At 45.4% G+C, this 16,561-nt stretch overlaps 1 protein-coding gene across 1 annotated transcript in view; it reads left to right on the top strand.

Moving 5' to 3' along the window:
* Nucleotides 1–12,634: 12,634 nt before the first annotated feature.
* The window catches only part of UNC93A (unc-93 homolog A), a 29,110-nt gene continuing 25,183 nt past the window's right edge, over nucleotides 12,635–16,561 (top strand). The window contains exons 1-2 of the mRNA XM_029223554.1: nucleotides 12,635–12,721; nucleotides 15,088–15,173. Of these exons, the coding sequence (XP_029079387.1) occupies nucleotides 12,635–12,721; nucleotides 15,088–15,173 (173 nt within the window). The remainder of the gene's footprint in view (nucleotides 12,722–15,087; nucleotides 15,174–16,561) is intronic.

The raw sequence follows: 16,561 nt of genomic DNA, 5'->3' as shown, positions 1-16,561 counted from the left end.
AATTAGGACAAAGAAAAAACACAAATAGTATTGACAAAGATAAGTTTAAATATTTCAATAGTCACAATATTATTGAACTAAACTTCAAGTGAATAGGTGAATTTTTCAGATTAGATTCTTTAAGAATTCAGCTATATCTTGAGACACACCTAAATTATAAGAATATGAAAAAGTTGCAAATAAAAGTATGGAAAAGTATATGTTAAGCAAATAGCAATCTTTAGAAATTTATCATTATTATATCTGTATCAAAAATTCTTTAAGACAAGCAAGAGCATTATTGAATAAATAGGGTCACTAAATAATTATAAAGATTCAACTCAGGGACTTCCCTGGTGGCACAGTAGTTAAGAATCTGCCTGCCAGTGCAGGGGACACCGGTTCGAGCCCTGGTCCGGGAAGATCTCACATGCCGTGGAACAACTAAGCCACAACTACTGAGCCTGCACTCTAGAGCCCGCGAGCCACAACTGTTGAGCCTGCATGCCGCAACTACTGAAGCCTGCATGCCTAGAGCCTGTGCTCCGCAATAAGAGAAAGCCACCACAATGAGAAGCCCGCACACCACAAGGAAGAGTAGCCTCCACTCGCGGCAACTAGAGAAAGCCTGCGCACAGCAACGAAGACCCAATGCAGCCAAAAATAAAACAAAAAATCTTTTTAAAAAAAGAGTCAACTCAATAAGAAGATATAACAAATCTAAACTTATAAAGAAATAGGCTTTATTAAGTAAAATAAGTCAGGCAGAGAAAGACAAATACCACATGATTTTACTTATACGTGGAATCTAAAAAACAAAACAAATAAACATAACAGAAACAGTCATAGATACAGAGAACAAACAGGGCAGAGAGATTGGGGGAGGGAAAAAAATAGGCGAGAGAGGGAGTTCCCTGGCGGTCCAGTGGTTAGGACTCAGCACTTCCACTGCGGGGAGCTCGGGTTCAATCCCTGGTCAGGGAACTAAGATCCTGCAAGCCATGGTACGGCCAATAATAATAATAATAATAATAAAATAATAATAATAGGTGAGAGAGATTAAGAGGGACAAAACTTCCAGGTATTAAAATAAATGAATCATGTATGAAATGTACAGTGTGGGGAGTATAGTCAATGATTATGTAATATCTTTGATTGGTGACAGATGGTAACTAGACTTATAATGGTGATTATTTTGTAATATATAGAAATATCGAATTACTATGTTGTGCACCAGGAATTAACATAGCGTTGTAGGTCAAGTATACTTCAAAAAACAAACAAACAAACAAAATCATAGAAAAAGAGATCAGATTTGTTGTTACCAGGGGTAAAGGATGGGAGGAAGGGGGAATTAAATGAAAGCAGTCAAAAAGTACAAACCGTTTTGAAAAAAAAAGGGAAAAAAGAAATAAAATAGGCTTTAGAATATTTAAAGCAAAACTGATGGCTCACCAAGGGAGTAACAGGTAAATTCACCATCATAGTGTGAGATTCAGTCTTATTTCTCTCAATTACTAACAGGTCAAGAAGACAAAAAATAATCAAAAACATAGATATTTTGAGAAGTGCACTAAACTAGCTTCATCTAATAGAGAAAAAATATATATATATAGATACCACTCTGTACTAAAAAGTATACACATTGTTTCTTAAGCGCTGTGGTTTTGATTTGCATTTACCCTAATGACTAATGACCTTGCCCATCTTTTTATATGCTTATTGACCGTTTGGATAAATGTCTTTTTTAAATAAATGTCTAGTTTTTAGTTTTATTGTCTTTTTATTGTTGAGTTGTAAGAGTCTTTATATATTCTTGATACTAGAACCTTATTAGATACATCATTTACAAGTATTTTCTCCCATTCTGTGTTCTTTTTCACTTTAAAAAAAAATCGTACTTCATATATACACTAATATGTATAAAATGGGTAACTAATAAGAACCTGCTGTTTAAAAATAAAATAAAATAAAATTCCAAAAAAAAAAAATCATACTTCAGTTCTTATCTTCTGAAGCCAGGATGCTGACCCAGGTCTGCACATTTGGGACTAGGAATGTTGGGAATTCTATCCTGGAACAGGGCGGGGGTCTTGTTTGGAAGCTTCATTGACCTAAAGGTAAATCCAATTCCTTGTGAAATCAGTATCTAATTGATCTTTGAATAAAGCACAAAACGCCCAGTGTCGCAAAATCAATCAAAAATCACAAGAATTTACTTCACTTGAGAGAAGAGCTATGAAGGATGAGCCCTCTTTTGAAATGAGGTGGTGCCCATCCATTGTCTGAAAACCACTTCTAAACCCAGACCTGCACAGGGACTCCCGAATTTCCGGGGGTCGGTCTGGCTTCTGTTGCCCACTGCTGGCGGTGTCTCCGATGGCAGCCTGGCTAACGGTACCCTTCCCAGAACCAAGCGTCCTGTGCTGAATCTATCAATAAACGAGTGGCCGAGGGAAGGAGAGAGAGAGGATGCTACTGCTCTGTCTCCTCCCACACCTCTTGGAGCTTCTCCAGCCCCACAGGTTCTGTTCTCCAGAGACGGGTTTGATGTGAATCTACTTACAGACTCATTGCATGTAGGTATGCATGTGCCTGTATAGATGCGTGTCCATATGTATATATTCTTACATGCATACACACAGATGTAGATGATCTTTTTCATTAAAATGATTTCCTACCATTTTTCTTCAGAACCCACGCAATCGTTTTCAATAGAGGTCTTTACAAAATGTTCTCATTTAATCACACCAAGTCCTCTTCCAGTCTCTCTCTCTCTACATCTTGCCAACTACTTTTCCAAAGTAGTTCCCAGGTCAGCAGCTGTCAGGGCACCTGTAATTTACAAACAGCTCCTGCCACTTGCTGGAGCGACAATAGGTGTGACCACGTGATTCCCCAACATCCTATCGAAAGGAGTTATTTCCCCGCAACCAAAAGCAAACCAGGGAAACATCTCAGCGTTCGGAAGCTCTCCAAGACTGAGAAGCCGCGCACTAGGATGGTGACTGGGACTTAAGGAGGTCACAGAACTAGGTCAAATTATTTGGCATTATTTGGTTTGGGGACAAAATTCAAATTTTATAGATGTTTGTGTGTGGTGGACACAAAGGCACAAAATTGTCTTTGGCAATTTACCAACGTAACGCTACATCGCTGTGCCTTTGCCCGTACAGAAAATATAATCAATCGAAAACTACAGCATAGTCATCACTTTTGCCCCCATCGGGCGTCGTGGGCCCATGTGCATTTGGCCCTCGGCTGTCCAAATTATGGCCTCAGATTCCTTAGCTACTCAGCGCTCTGCTGGGCCTCGTTGGAGCTGCCTGCTCCGATGTGCTGGGCTCACCGCGCCGGGCTGTGAGCTGCAGAACTTGCGGTTGCCGTGGAGAGAACTCTGTCTAGGTTTTCATCTGGGGAGCTGAGCGGCTGTATCAGTGGCTTGAGGGTATTCTGCCACTTTGTGGAGATGTGGGGCTGGGAACCGAATAGGACCGCCTCCCCAGACTTTCTATCAGATGACCTGCTTTATTTGGGGGATGACACATACCTCCCCTGAATTCGTCTGATTCTTCTCTTTGCTTCGCTGTCTATTTCGTGTTCGTCCGCTAGTACAGGAGCCCTCGCCATCCCTTCCGTGTGGAGCCCCAGCACCGGGAGGGGCACCTGGCACAGGTGGGCACCCAACAGGCCGCGCGCAATGACTGTGGAAGCAGTTCTCTGTCTAAGGCAGCAGAGGGCCCATTGGAAAGGGAGAAGCTTATGCCTTCGGGAAAGGAAAGGTGTGCATGCGTGTGTGCACCTGTGTGCACAGCACGTGTGTGTGCGTCTGGGCACGCACGAGTGTGTTCGTTCTACCCCAGGAGCCGCCATCATCCCTCTGAATACCACAGGGCAGGGGGCGGTGAAGATCGCCCCCTCTGACTCATTCCACTTTGCACGGCTGACGGGGCGAGTGAAAGGCGTGGTCGCTGTGGCCTGCTGGCCGCCTCCACCGGGTTCTGAAACCGCACTCCTTCGGATGGACTCGAACCCACAGTCTCTGCCTTAGGTAGGAGGGGCCTTGAACCTGGTCGCACCTCAGCTGGGACTCGAACCCACAATCTTCTAACCGAAACCACACAACTCAGCTCAGGCTCTAAATGAAGCTCAGGTTCTTCATGTCCCAGCACAGAAAGAACTCAGCGAGAGGCAAAGTGATAGGCAAGAAGTGGATTTATTAATACAGGACGGTTGCGAGGGACATCAACGGGTAGGTGAGAGGGCTGTGCCCCGAGAACTTAGTGAGCTACTTTTTGTAACCAAAGGAAAAGTGGGGAGGGAGAGAAGACCACCTGCTTCCTCTTCCTTTGCAAAGATGCTGCAGGAAAACGGGGCACGAGAGGATGGTCACGTCCCAGGTCTCAGGGGAGTCCCTGGGACGGGCTGCCAAGTGAGGGTCCTTGGCTTCAAGCAGGAAAGAACTCAAGATCAAGCCATAGTCAAGTGAAAGCATGCTTACTGAGAGAGACACCCGTTCCATAGACGGGATGTGGTCCCTCTGAAAAGGCTAGTGCGCCCCGAGGTGTGGGGTGCTTAGTTTCCACGAGCTGAGCAATTTCATGGGCGAATGAGTGGGAGGGTTACGCCAACTCTTTGGGGGAGGGGCGGGGCTTTCCAGGAACTGGGCCACCGCCCACTTTTTGGCCTCCTGTGGTCAGCCTGGGAACTGTGATGGCACCAGTGGGCGCGTCATTTAGCTGATGTGTTACCATGAGCGTCTGCTGAGGCTCAAGGTCCACTGGAAGTTGAATCTTCTGCCATCTTGGGCGTACTTAGTTCTAACCAGTTTATGTCGTCCTCAATGGCTATGTCATTCTTTTAAGGTTGTGCCCCGCCCCTTCCCCTCCTGTCTCAGTTCAACAGAGGGCGTGTGACCTCACCAGATGCCGCAGGGCAGGGGGCTCTGCAGCTTCCCCTGGAAGGTTCTGGCTGCAGAGTTAAGCCTCTCAAATGTCCCAGGTGGAAATGGGTGCTCAGGACCCCAAGGGCAGAGAAGACCCAAAATCTTGAGAGGGCTGGGGGCTGATACCACGTGTGAGTGTTGTGAGGGTGGAAGTATAATAGCTGGACTGTTTCATGTCTTTTTGTGGCCCTGCTTCAGCTGAGTTTCCCTCAGGGTCTCTGCTGTCTCTGATAAGTGATGGGAATGAACTAAAGGGTGCTGACAGAGGGAGGGCTCGGCCCAGAAGAACCCCCGCCCAGCTCCAGCGTCTTTGTCCCCGCCCCGTCTCAACGCAGAGGACAGCAGGCAAGGCTGCCACTCCGAGGCTTTAGCCGCTTTGGAAGACTTGCTATGAGAAGACGCTTTCTCAAGCCAGAGTCATGCTAACATAAATCGCTTTTCTTTTTTTTTTTTCCTTAAAAACAAAGCACTGAGTACATTTATTTCCAAAGTGTAAGAATTCCTAACTGAGGCAATAATTTGTTCCATGCCCTACCTATACATTTTTCATCTTTATGTAGGTGAAAGTTTAATTAATGTATAGGACAAATATGAATTCATTTGGCACTGCTTTTATTAAGAAAGATGACAGATTTAAATGTCAGGAAAGGGGATATTAATTTTCTTACATAAGTAATTTCTTTAAAAGAGCAAACCGTTGATGGGACTCCCTTAAATTAGGAGTAATCTTTAGCTTCTTAGCAGGAAGTTTGCTGATTTTAAATGTGATTCTTTAGCTCTCAAATCCATGCGACGCGGCTTCTGGTGAACTCGGGCAACAGAACAGTGACACCTAGTGGCTGGTAGAATCACGCCCCACATCAGCTGTCCCCTGTTCTCTAGAACATTCCATCACTTTGCTATCCAATAAGTGATCATGAAAATTTAAGCAGGTCTACAAAATCATCTTTTGTCCTCAAAGTGATATGGTATTGATGTTAATATTGAGAGTGAAATGATTATTGGCGTCTTTTGAGTCGTTCATCCCCATCTCTTTGGCCACTTGAGGGCTGCCCTGGCCTGGGGTTCACGGCTCTGGGGACACATCACTGATGGTGCAGAAATTGACTGAAAGGTCAAGACACCTTCCAGGGTCCTGGAAATTCCCATGGTCTTCCCATCCCAGCCACGTGTTTGCAGGAGTGTGAGTCAGTGGGGACACCCTTGTCCCCACTGGGTCCCTTTGATTATGAGGAAAGTATCACATTACCGTCCTCATCACAGTAACAATTTGGGAGCAGTCCTGGTGGACGTTTCTTCTAAGAAGTATTTTGGGAGAGTGATGTCGCCAAGATGGTTCGACATAGGTCGTTCCCGACTTCACTCCCCTCACAAGAAGGGCAACTAACAACATTCGAGAACAAGACAGCTCTGAGACAACCCTAGAACTCTGGGCTGAGCCGGCAGCGCCCCTGACCCCAGGGACCAAGAGAGATTGCGTTGCCGGGTAAGAAAGCGGCCACAGGCTGACCGCATTACCTTCCCCCAGGCTGGCACAGCACCACGTGGAGAGGCCTCCCTGAGCCCCCGAGCCCCCGGATCCCCAGTGGGAAAAGAGAACCCATGGTGGGCAGAGCAACCTCCCCCTGCCCCCAGCATTGTGGGTCACTTTGCTGGGTGCAGATCTGCCTGCTTTAGATCCTCAAACAGGAGTTTTACTGACCTAAGAGCTCTATTTGCTCAGGTCCAGGCAAGGAGATGAGTCACAGCCCTGCCCTCTGTGCAGACTGATTTCCAGCCGCATCTGACCAGAAGGGCTGGCAAGGACTCCTGGAAGCTGTGTGGCCCAGCTGTGCTTGAGCTGAGAGGTAGGGGGAGCTCATGGTTTGCACAGCAATGTCAGTGACTGTTTGATCAGAGAGCTTGGGATGCAGGTCAGCTTCAGTTAAGGAAACATAGAGCTTCCCTGGCTGTAGAGCTGCTTCTCCCACCATGCCTGGGCAGGAAATCTAACCCACAGCCCTGTTCATCGCTAAATACAGCCTTCAGCCTGTCTGACCAGAGAACACACCCGGAGCACATGGGAGCCGCAAAACCCATTCAACAGCCCCACGTACAGTGGGACTTGGACACAGAGCACAGCCTGTGGCTTCCCCTGTCTGAAGAGCAGAGCCAGTGGCCTCCCAGACCAGAGAATTCAGTGCACACTCAGACCTGACTTGGGTCCCCAAACAACATGCTATACAGACCCTGGGTCTTGTCCTGACACCCTGCCAGGGAGGGAAGGTTTTTCATGGCCCCATCTACTAATGGATACAGTATCCAGTTCTGACCAGGAAATCCAGGCAACTGTGGAGCCTGCTCTACGATCTCACTTAGGTAGGAAACACAAGTCCTACCCCACTTTTCTCAGCCAGTGACACCACACCCACAATCCCCATCCTCAGAGCTCAAACAGATGCCATGTCCAGAAATAGACCATAAGAGCAGGACTTTCCTAAAACTCTTTCAAAAAGTCAAAGAGGAGGAAACACTCCTAAACTCATTTTACAAGACCAGCATTATCCTGATACCTATACCAGAAAAGAAGACTACTAGAAAAGAAAACCATAAGCCAATATCCCTGATGAGTATAGATGCAAAACTTCTCAATAAAATAATATCAAGCCAAATTCAGCAACACTTAAAAGGATCATTCACCATGATCAGCTGGGATTTATCCCTAGGATGCAAGGATAGATCAATATACCCAAATCAGTGTGACACATCACATTAAAAGAATGCAAGAGAAGAATCATATGGTCATCTTAACAGGTGCGGAAAAAGCATTTGACAAAGTTTAACATCCATTCATGATAAAAACTCTTAACACATTAGGCATAGAAGGAACATATCCCAATATAATAAAGACCATATATGACAAGCTCACAGCTAACATCATACTCAATGGTGAAAGGTTGAAAGCTTTTCCTCTAAGATCAGAAACAAGACAAGACTACTCTTACCATTCTTATTCAACATAGTACTGGAAGTCCTAGCCAGGTCAATCAGGCAAGAAAAAGAAATAAAAGGTATCAAAATTGTAAAGAGAAAAGTAAAATTGTCCCTATTTGCAGGTGACATGATTTTATACATAGAAAATTCTAAAGACTCAACCAAAAAGTCAAATTAATGAATTAAGTAAAGTTGCAGGATACAAACATATATCATATAAAAATCAGTAGTGTTTCTATACAGTAACAACAAATTTTCTGAAAAAGAAATAAAGAAATTGATCTCATAATAGCATCAAAAACAATAAAATACTTGGGAACAAATCTAACTAAGAAGGCGAAGGATTTCTACTCTGACAACTACAAGACACTGATGAAAGAAATTAAAGACACCAATAAATGGAAAGGTGTTCTGTGTTCATGGATTGGAAGAATTACCATTGTTAAAATGTCAGTACTATGAAAAGCTGCCTGTAGCTTCAATGCAATCTCCATCAAGATTCCAATGACATTTTTTATAGAAGTAGAAAAAACACTCCTAGAATTTATATGGAACCACAAAAGACCCTAAGTAGCCAAAGAAATCCTGAGAAAGAAGAACAAAGCAAGAGACATCACACTTCCTGATTTCAAGCTATACTATAAAGCTATAGTCATCAAAATAGTGTGGTACTGACATAATAACAGAAAATTAGACAATGGAACAGAATCAAGAGCCCAGGAATAAACCTAATCATATACAGTCAACTAATATTTGACAAGGGAATCAAGAATACTCCATCGTTGGTGCTGGGACCATTGGATATTCACATGTAAAAGAATGAAACAGGACCTATACTTTACACCACTCACAAAAATTAACTCAAAATGGATTAAAAACTTTAATGTAAGTTCTGAAACTACAGGACTCCTAGAAGAAAACATAGGAAAATTCTCACAGACGTGGACCTTGGCAATGATTTTTTGGATATGCCACCTAAAGCACAAGCAACAAAATAAAAAATAAACAAGTGGGACTACATTAAACTAAAAAGCTTCTTCACAGGAAAAGAAATCATCAACAAAGTGAAAAGACAGCTTACAGAATGGGAAAAACATATTTGCAAATGATATATCTGATAAGGGGATAATATTCAAAATATATAAAGAACTCATATAACTCAATAGCAAAAAATAAATAAAATAACCCAATTAAAAAATGGGCAAAAGACCTGAACATTTCTTCTGAGAAGATATATGAAAGACCAACAGGTACATGGAAAGATGTTCAACATTGCTAATTGTTAAGGAAATGCAAATTAAAACCACAGTGTGGTATCACCTCACACCTGTTAGAACTGCCATCATCAGAAAGACAGGAAATGCTGGCGAGAATACAGAGAAAAGGGAACCTTCACACACTGTCCGTGGGTATGTAGATTGGTGCAGCCACTATGGAAAACAGTATGGGGGCTTCTCAAAAAATTGAAAACAAAAAAAAAAAAAAACACACACACACAAAAAAAATTAAAAACAGAAGTATCATTTGGTCTAGCAATTCCACTTCTGGGTATTTATACAAAGAAAATGAAAATACTAACTTAAAAAGATATCTGGGGGGCTTCCCTGGTGGTGCAGTGGTTAAGAATCCGCCTGCCAATGCAGGGGACACGGGTTTGATCCCTGGTCTGGGAAGATCTCACATGCTGCGGAGCAACTAAGCCCGTGTGCCAAAACTACTGAAGCCCGCGCGCCTAGAGCCCGCGCTCTGCAACAAGAGAAGCCATCACAATGAGCCATCCACACGCACCGCAACAAAGAGCAGCCCCCCTTCGCCGCAACTAGAGAAAGCCCGTGCAGCTAGGAAGACCCAACGCAGCCAAAAAATTAATTATTAACTAATTGATTAATTAATTAAAATAAAGATTAAAAGATATCTGCACCCCCCAGGCTCATAGCAGCGTTATTTACAATAGCCAAGACATGGAAACAATATAAGTGTTTATCAACAGATGAATGAATAAAGTTGTGGTATATATATATATATATATATATATATATATATATATAAACAAAAAAATAATATTATTCCGTTTTTTATTATTGTAAAAAACGAGGAAATCCTGTGCTTTGCGACCACATGGATGGACCTTGAGGGCATTATACTAAGTGAAGTTAAGTCAGGCAGAGAAAGAGAAATACTGTATGAGCTCACTTATGTTGGGAATCTTTAAAAAAAAATTAAAAATCAAACTCATAGATAAAGAGATCAAACTTATGGTTACCAGAGGTAGAGGGAGGAGGGAGGGGGGATTGGAGGAAGGTGGTCTAAAGGTACAAACGTCCATTTATAAGATAAATAAGTACTAGTTACATAGTGTATGACATGACTACAGTTGGCACTTCTCTTTAATATGCAGGAATGTTATTAAGGGGGTAAATCCTAAGAGTTCTTATCACAAGGAAACTTTTTCTCCTTTTTTCTTTTCTCTTTTCTTTTCTTTTTATTGGATCTCTAAGAGAAGATGGATGTTAACTGAACCTATTGTGGTGGATCACCCCACAATACTGCACAGGTAAATCAAACTGTACGCCTTAAGCATATACAGTGATTTATGTCAATTATCTCTCAATAAAACTGGAGGGGAGAAAAGAAACATTTTGTCTTGCTAGAGAGCGAGGTTGACTGAAAACCACTTGTTCATCTAAAATATCCCTCTTAAAATAAAGGGGAAAAACAGAGGGGGAGACTGAAAAAACAAACATGATTAAAGCAATTATTTTAGTGATTGATTCCTGATTAGAAGAAGGACAGTTAGAGGGATGGGACAGGGGTGGAAGAGACCAGAAGCAGACCTCCGACGTTCCTTTGCACAAGCTCAGAGCTCCTCAGGAGATACTGGTTGACTGCGGAAAGGGCTGGATCAGCGGCTACTGGTAGCTGCACACTGGAACCAGTTAGAAAATCCAGAAGATTGTCTGGTAACTTTGAACAGTGAGTAGCAGAAGAAAACCTCAGGAAGATCTTCTGATATCAAAATGTAAGTCATCTGTGGGTAAAGACAGGTCAAAATTGAAGTAAGCTGGAGTGCCGCTGAAAAAGAAAAAGGAACTCAGATAACTGATAACAAGACTGGTGAGAAAAGTGCATATGCTATGCTAAGTATGACATTTCTTTAAATATTGTCCCCACTGATAATTTCACTGAGAGTTAACGTCATCTTAGCTGATTTACATTCACTGGTGATTTCTATGTGCCAGGGCTTTCCCAATGGTTATCTTCTTGAAATTTTGCAACCCTCCTTTTTCAAGAGGAGACTGAGGTTTGGAAAGTCACGCAATCCACCTGAGATGGTCCAGCTAAGAAGTTACAGGATTAGGGTTAGAACTTCCAGATCTCATTCGTGTCCAGGGTTATCATCCCTTTTCCTAGACTGCGCTGCTCACTTGTCTCTGATAAGTGTGAAAATACATGTTTAGTCAATCCCCAAAACTCTTATTTTCCCCAAAATGTGATTTTCATAGGAATAAGTTAAGCTGCAAGGGCAAGAACTGTATGTATCGTGCTGTTCAAATGGTAAAAGGTTTGCTTCCCTGAGCTGTGTCACCACCCCCTGTGACATTTACCTACACTGTAAGGTTTGCCTTATTGATCCCAACTAGATGAAAATAACTGATTTCACAGAACTTTGGAAACAATCCCCAAACTCCAAATTTTACCAACAATGGAATAAAGCAACTGAACTAACAATTGGAAAGACAAATGATTTCGCTTGTTTATTGGCTGTGAGATGTGGGGTATGTTTAAACTCTAGACTGGTCCTGTCCAGTACGATAGCCACTGGCCACAGGTAATCAATTAAAATTAAGTGCAACTGCGCATCCAGTTCCTCAGTTGCATTAGCCACGTTTCAAGCGCTCAAAAGCCACATGTAGCTAGTGGCTACTGTATTGGGTAGTGCAGAAAGTTCTCTTGGACAGCACTGCTCTAAACCTGCAATCCAAAACCTCCAAAGTCTTCTGAAGCTGCTTCCTGTCTGGTAATGGGTCTAAATTCTAATGATAAGTATCACAGCACTGTCAGAGGACAGCATGTAAAAGTGCTTTGCAACTTATAAAGTGTTATATAATTTTTTTAAATTATTGCAGTGTTGTAAAATCATAGTCTTTGATGTACTAATACTTTGGTCCTTGGATCTTCTGATCATGTTAACTCTTTTTCAGAAGTTGAACTATAGCTCTTGAAGCTGACGTTTATACTTTGTTCTTTAAGACTGAAGTACATTCCAAGTTCTGCACCATTGACAATTTCTCTTAATGAGGAAGGTACCATTTATATGTATATGTGTGTGTGTGTGTGTGTATACACGTAATACTATGTAATATATATAATTATATAATATATGCGATTATATAATATACATAATATGAAAATCACCACTTTCCTATAAGGACCATATCTATCAGAAATTAGTAGAAAAATATTCCAGTCCATATGAGCTGATAAGAGTCCTAATTTTTGCCCAGTTAGAAAGTGATTACTGTGGGTTCCAGAGAAGGTGAATGAGTAACAGCCCCGGGTGCTTCCGTGACTGTCAAGTTCATTAAAGCTCAGCAGCCTTAGTGACTGATACACGTCTAACTCAGACTCCAAGACAGAACGTGTGACTTCTAGGTACTGACTGCTTTTCCTGGGCCCTGATTGGTTTCTTTTAGGGAACGACAAATCTCCTGGTGCTTGAAGCTTTCGGGCAGCACGATGGAAAGAAGCCTGAAGAACATTCTGGTGCTTTCCTTTGGATTTCTGCTTCTCTTTACTGCCTACTGGGGTCTGCAGACTTTGCAGGTAGGTGTGATCTTACCTTTTGAATGTCTCTGGGACTCCAAGAATTCCCGTGGCACAGACAGCGAGGAACGTGGGGTTTCACCCTCCAAAATCCTCTAAAACAAACAGTGGTTTTTATGTGCAGCCCCAACTCCCAGTTCAGCAGGATGGCACAACTGGAGGTGTTTGACCCTCAGACAAGGAGAGCTGGTCTTGGGTTAGTGATAAAATCCACTTTGCCTTTGCGTGGGTAAAAGGAGACACAAGACGAATCACTGTGAATTTGTGGTCAGGGGCAGTAATGAGAATTCATCAGAGGTCCTGATACCACATAGATTCCTGCTAGATCTTCCCCCGGGTAGTTCCATTTTAAGTCTGATCTTTAACTGTGAATGAAACGGCAAGGAAGCCCCAGGGCTGGTCAGGAAGCAGCCTGTCATCACGCCCTTGTGCTTTCTTCACCAGCTTCGTGCTCTGTGGCCTGGTGGCTGCCACACAGAGAAGCATCTGCAAGGTTTCTGATGACTAGTTAGTGTGGTCCTGGAAGGTCTGTCAGTCAGCGACAAGAAGTTGGCGCCTACTGTGTGCACAGAGCTGAACAAGAAAAGCATGTGCAGGGGGCTCAGAATTGGAGGTGCAGGACAAGAGAGGAGAGATTCAAATTTTCCGTCTTCATTGTTACAGTACAAACCCTTTGGACTTGTAGGTTGGCGAGGTAGCTCAGATTCAGCCCTGAATTCCAAGTACATGTTTTCCTCCGTGAACCCCTATTCAGTCTTTTTTCTGATTAAGGTCACAGAGAATGAAATTATAGCCCATGGTGATTCCCAGAATCAAGTTGAAGGGGAAGCATAGCCCTCTTTCTTGCCAGGATACTCCATGACTTTGTAGACATTGCTCAGAACGTTGTGATGTTGTAAAATGCTAATGTGTGTGAAACACCTGTTGTGTCATGCTGCCTTGAGCTCACGTTGAATGTAGTGTGTGCTTTCTGGAAGGAGAACGTAGCAAGACCATGGACCCGTCAGTGACGCTGTCCCTACAGAAGCTTGCCCCACCGGGGGAAGTCCTGCTGTCAGCAGGTGGGGCAGCTCCCCTGGGCTCGGGCGTGACTGATGGGGTCCGAATTCTCAGGAAGCAGTTGTGATCTGACAGCTGCCGCTGAATGACGGCAAACTGGCCCCCTTGGAAGCCAGGGGAGGGAGTGGGGGGACCCTAGGAGCTGCCAGAAGTCGCTTCTCTCAGGCTATGGCTGTGGGACGCTGAGGCCACACACACGTGGAAGCCTCACTCAGGAAACTCTCGGAGTGGCGTCTGCGTGGAGAGAGCAGCGCAGCTGAGGGGGAGCCACACTGGCCTCCACATTCCGCAGGGCTCCTGGGCTGGACACTGCTGTCACTGGGCACTGCTGTCACTGGTGTGGCCTCTTCCCCTCCAGAAGACCGGAGATGTTAGAGAACCAGCCCTCCCACCCTGCCGGGGGAACTATCCCACCCGCCACTTACCACTGCTCCGTCCCGCCCTTATCTGGCCCTGTTTCCTTGCCCACTGCTCCAGGGCATGTAAACATGGTTTAACTGTCAGTCAGGACTGGCTTCGGGAACAGCAGGTAAGGACAGGGATGGATGTGGCCCTAGGGATGGCTGGAGCCCAGCCACGTTGAAGGGGCTTGCCGGTCTCCGTCACTTCCTTCTGCTTTCATCTGCTTGGCTTCTTTCTCAGGCCCCAGCGAGGCAGCAAAGGTGGTCATAGGCATCCCCAGAGTGCCAGCCCTGGTCTGGATTCGGTTGTGCACTTGCCCAGGACGCAGACACGCATCTACACCGCCTTCCCCACAGCAGACGATCTCTTATTTGTTATTCAGATCTCAGTGTACACATCACACTTCCTTCTCCCCCTTCCCTGTGCCCTGGGCCCCACATCTGGGTGAGGCACCCCTGTGTGCACGCCAGGTCCTCAGGCACACACCACACGGTGCCTGTGAGCTCCATGAGGCCAGGCCCTCGCCACCCCGTCCATCACTGTATCCCCTGCCTCAGGCAGCGCTCAGCACTGGATCCAGTGGATCCAATCCATTCCCCAGTATGGCGTCTGGGGCTCCTGTTGGTCTAGTCTGGCTGGCTGTCCAGCCTCACCTCACCAGAAGAGCTCCACAGCTGTGGCCAAAGACCCCAAAGACCTCCTTGGGGCCTTTCCTCTCAGGATGGGGCCTCTGTAAACACGTCCCCTAAACGTCCCTCCTCACCCACACCTCCCGACCTTTCCCTGGTCACCTCTGCACCCTGCAGGTCTCGCGAGGCCTTAACTCCTTCCAGAAAGTCTTCTGACGCCTCTGGACTGGACTTCGTGCCCCCTCAGGAGCTCGGTCTCTGAGCTTCCCCCTGCAGGACTCACTGTCCCACTGCAAGTGGCCTGTTGGAGGCGTCACTGGCCCTGGCAGTCCTGTCCATCACCCGCTCCTGCGTGGTGGCTGGTGGCTGGTGTCTTTCCCTTTTGTATCCCAGGAGCCACACATAAGCCTCTGTCGGCCAGTGCTTACAGTCGATTGACTTGCTGAGTGAGTTGAGCGACCGTCCTCGTTGTTTACATACAGGTCACTCCCATGGGCTTCTCCTCGGGCATGGATTTTGCAGGCTGGCTCTCCTAACACGTGGAGAGACAGGTATTTGAACATGGTCATTCACTTAAAACAAAAAAGACATTTGGTTTCGAAATTTGGTTCCCACTTTGGAGATTGAAATCTGCCTTCCTTTCCAGCGGTGGGCAGCGGAACTCCATTATAAGTAACAAATGTACCTCGCCACCGACTGGCAGCAGGGCTGTGGGTGGAAAGGAAATTCCAGAGCAGAGCAGTGCTGCCAGCCTCTCATTAGCACACAGAGAGGCAAGGTCACTAATACATGAGACCTTAATACGTAAGTATTAAGAAAACAAAGGGCCCCGGCTGAAGCAGTTCCCACATTCCACACTCCTAGCAACTGGAGTTAGGAGCAGAGTTCCAGATAACCCCACTTCAGGCAGACTGTTCAACTTTTGTCTTCCAACCAGACTTTAGAATTTTCATGGGACCAGATGTTCTTGTTCTGTTTCAATTAATCAGCAAACATGACTAAGTACCTGTTTGGGGCAAGGCACTGGGAGAGATTCAGAAAAAGCAGAACGTTCCGTGCGCTCAAGACCCTTGGAGACCCTTGGCATGCACTTGAAGAAAGGGCACCATCTGGAAAGAGGATGAAGGCGGTCAGAGTGTGTTGAGGGGTGGAAAGGGAGAGGAAATCCTGGGGTGAGAACACAGCCTATGGGGTTTGGAGTCTCCAGGAGAACAGGAAAGGGATGGGCGGGGAGGGCTTCAGAGAGGCCCCCGGCTGATGGGTGGGATCTTCTGTCGTCTTGCTGGGGGACCAGGCAGGAAGGAATGGTAATAGTCCAGGCGTTACAGTCCTGGCTTTGGGGTCATCTGGACTAATTAGCTGAGTGTATGATCCTATGCCGCGTGTTTCTTTCCCCCGTGGAGGTAGTAACACCTGTCTCAGCCACAAAGGAGAAGGAGCATGACAGCTCTCATTCCGGTGTTTGCACTTTGCCGACGCTCTAAGGTGCTGGTTTGCTGAGTTTGGGGCTCTGGCGTCTGCAAGGGAAGAGACCCTGTGTGCGAAGTTTCTTCTCTGGTGTCTGGTCAGTTGTGTGGGGCACAGCGGGGACCCCCTGCACGGTGACCACAGGGTCGGGCTGAGCTGGATGCGGAAGCGAAGGAAACACACAGATGGACCCTTGTGAAGGAAGGTCTGGCTGCGAAGGGAAGCACTAGTCTTCTACCCCGCCCCCTCCTCTACCCCTCCCCTCCTCCCCTCCCCAGCGTCT

The sequence above is a fragment of the Monodon monoceros genome, unplaced genomic scaffold, assembly GCF_005190385.1.
Source record: "Monodon monoceros isolate NGI ecotype Baffin Bay Population unplaced genomic scaffold, NGI_Narwhal_1 Super_Scaffold_15, whole genome shotgun sequence".
Classification (NCBI taxonomy): Eukaryota; Metazoa; Chordata; class Mammalia; order Artiodactyla; family Monodontidae; genus Monodon; species Monodon monoceros.
This window is presented reverse-complemented; position numbering and strand designations above follow the sequence as displayed.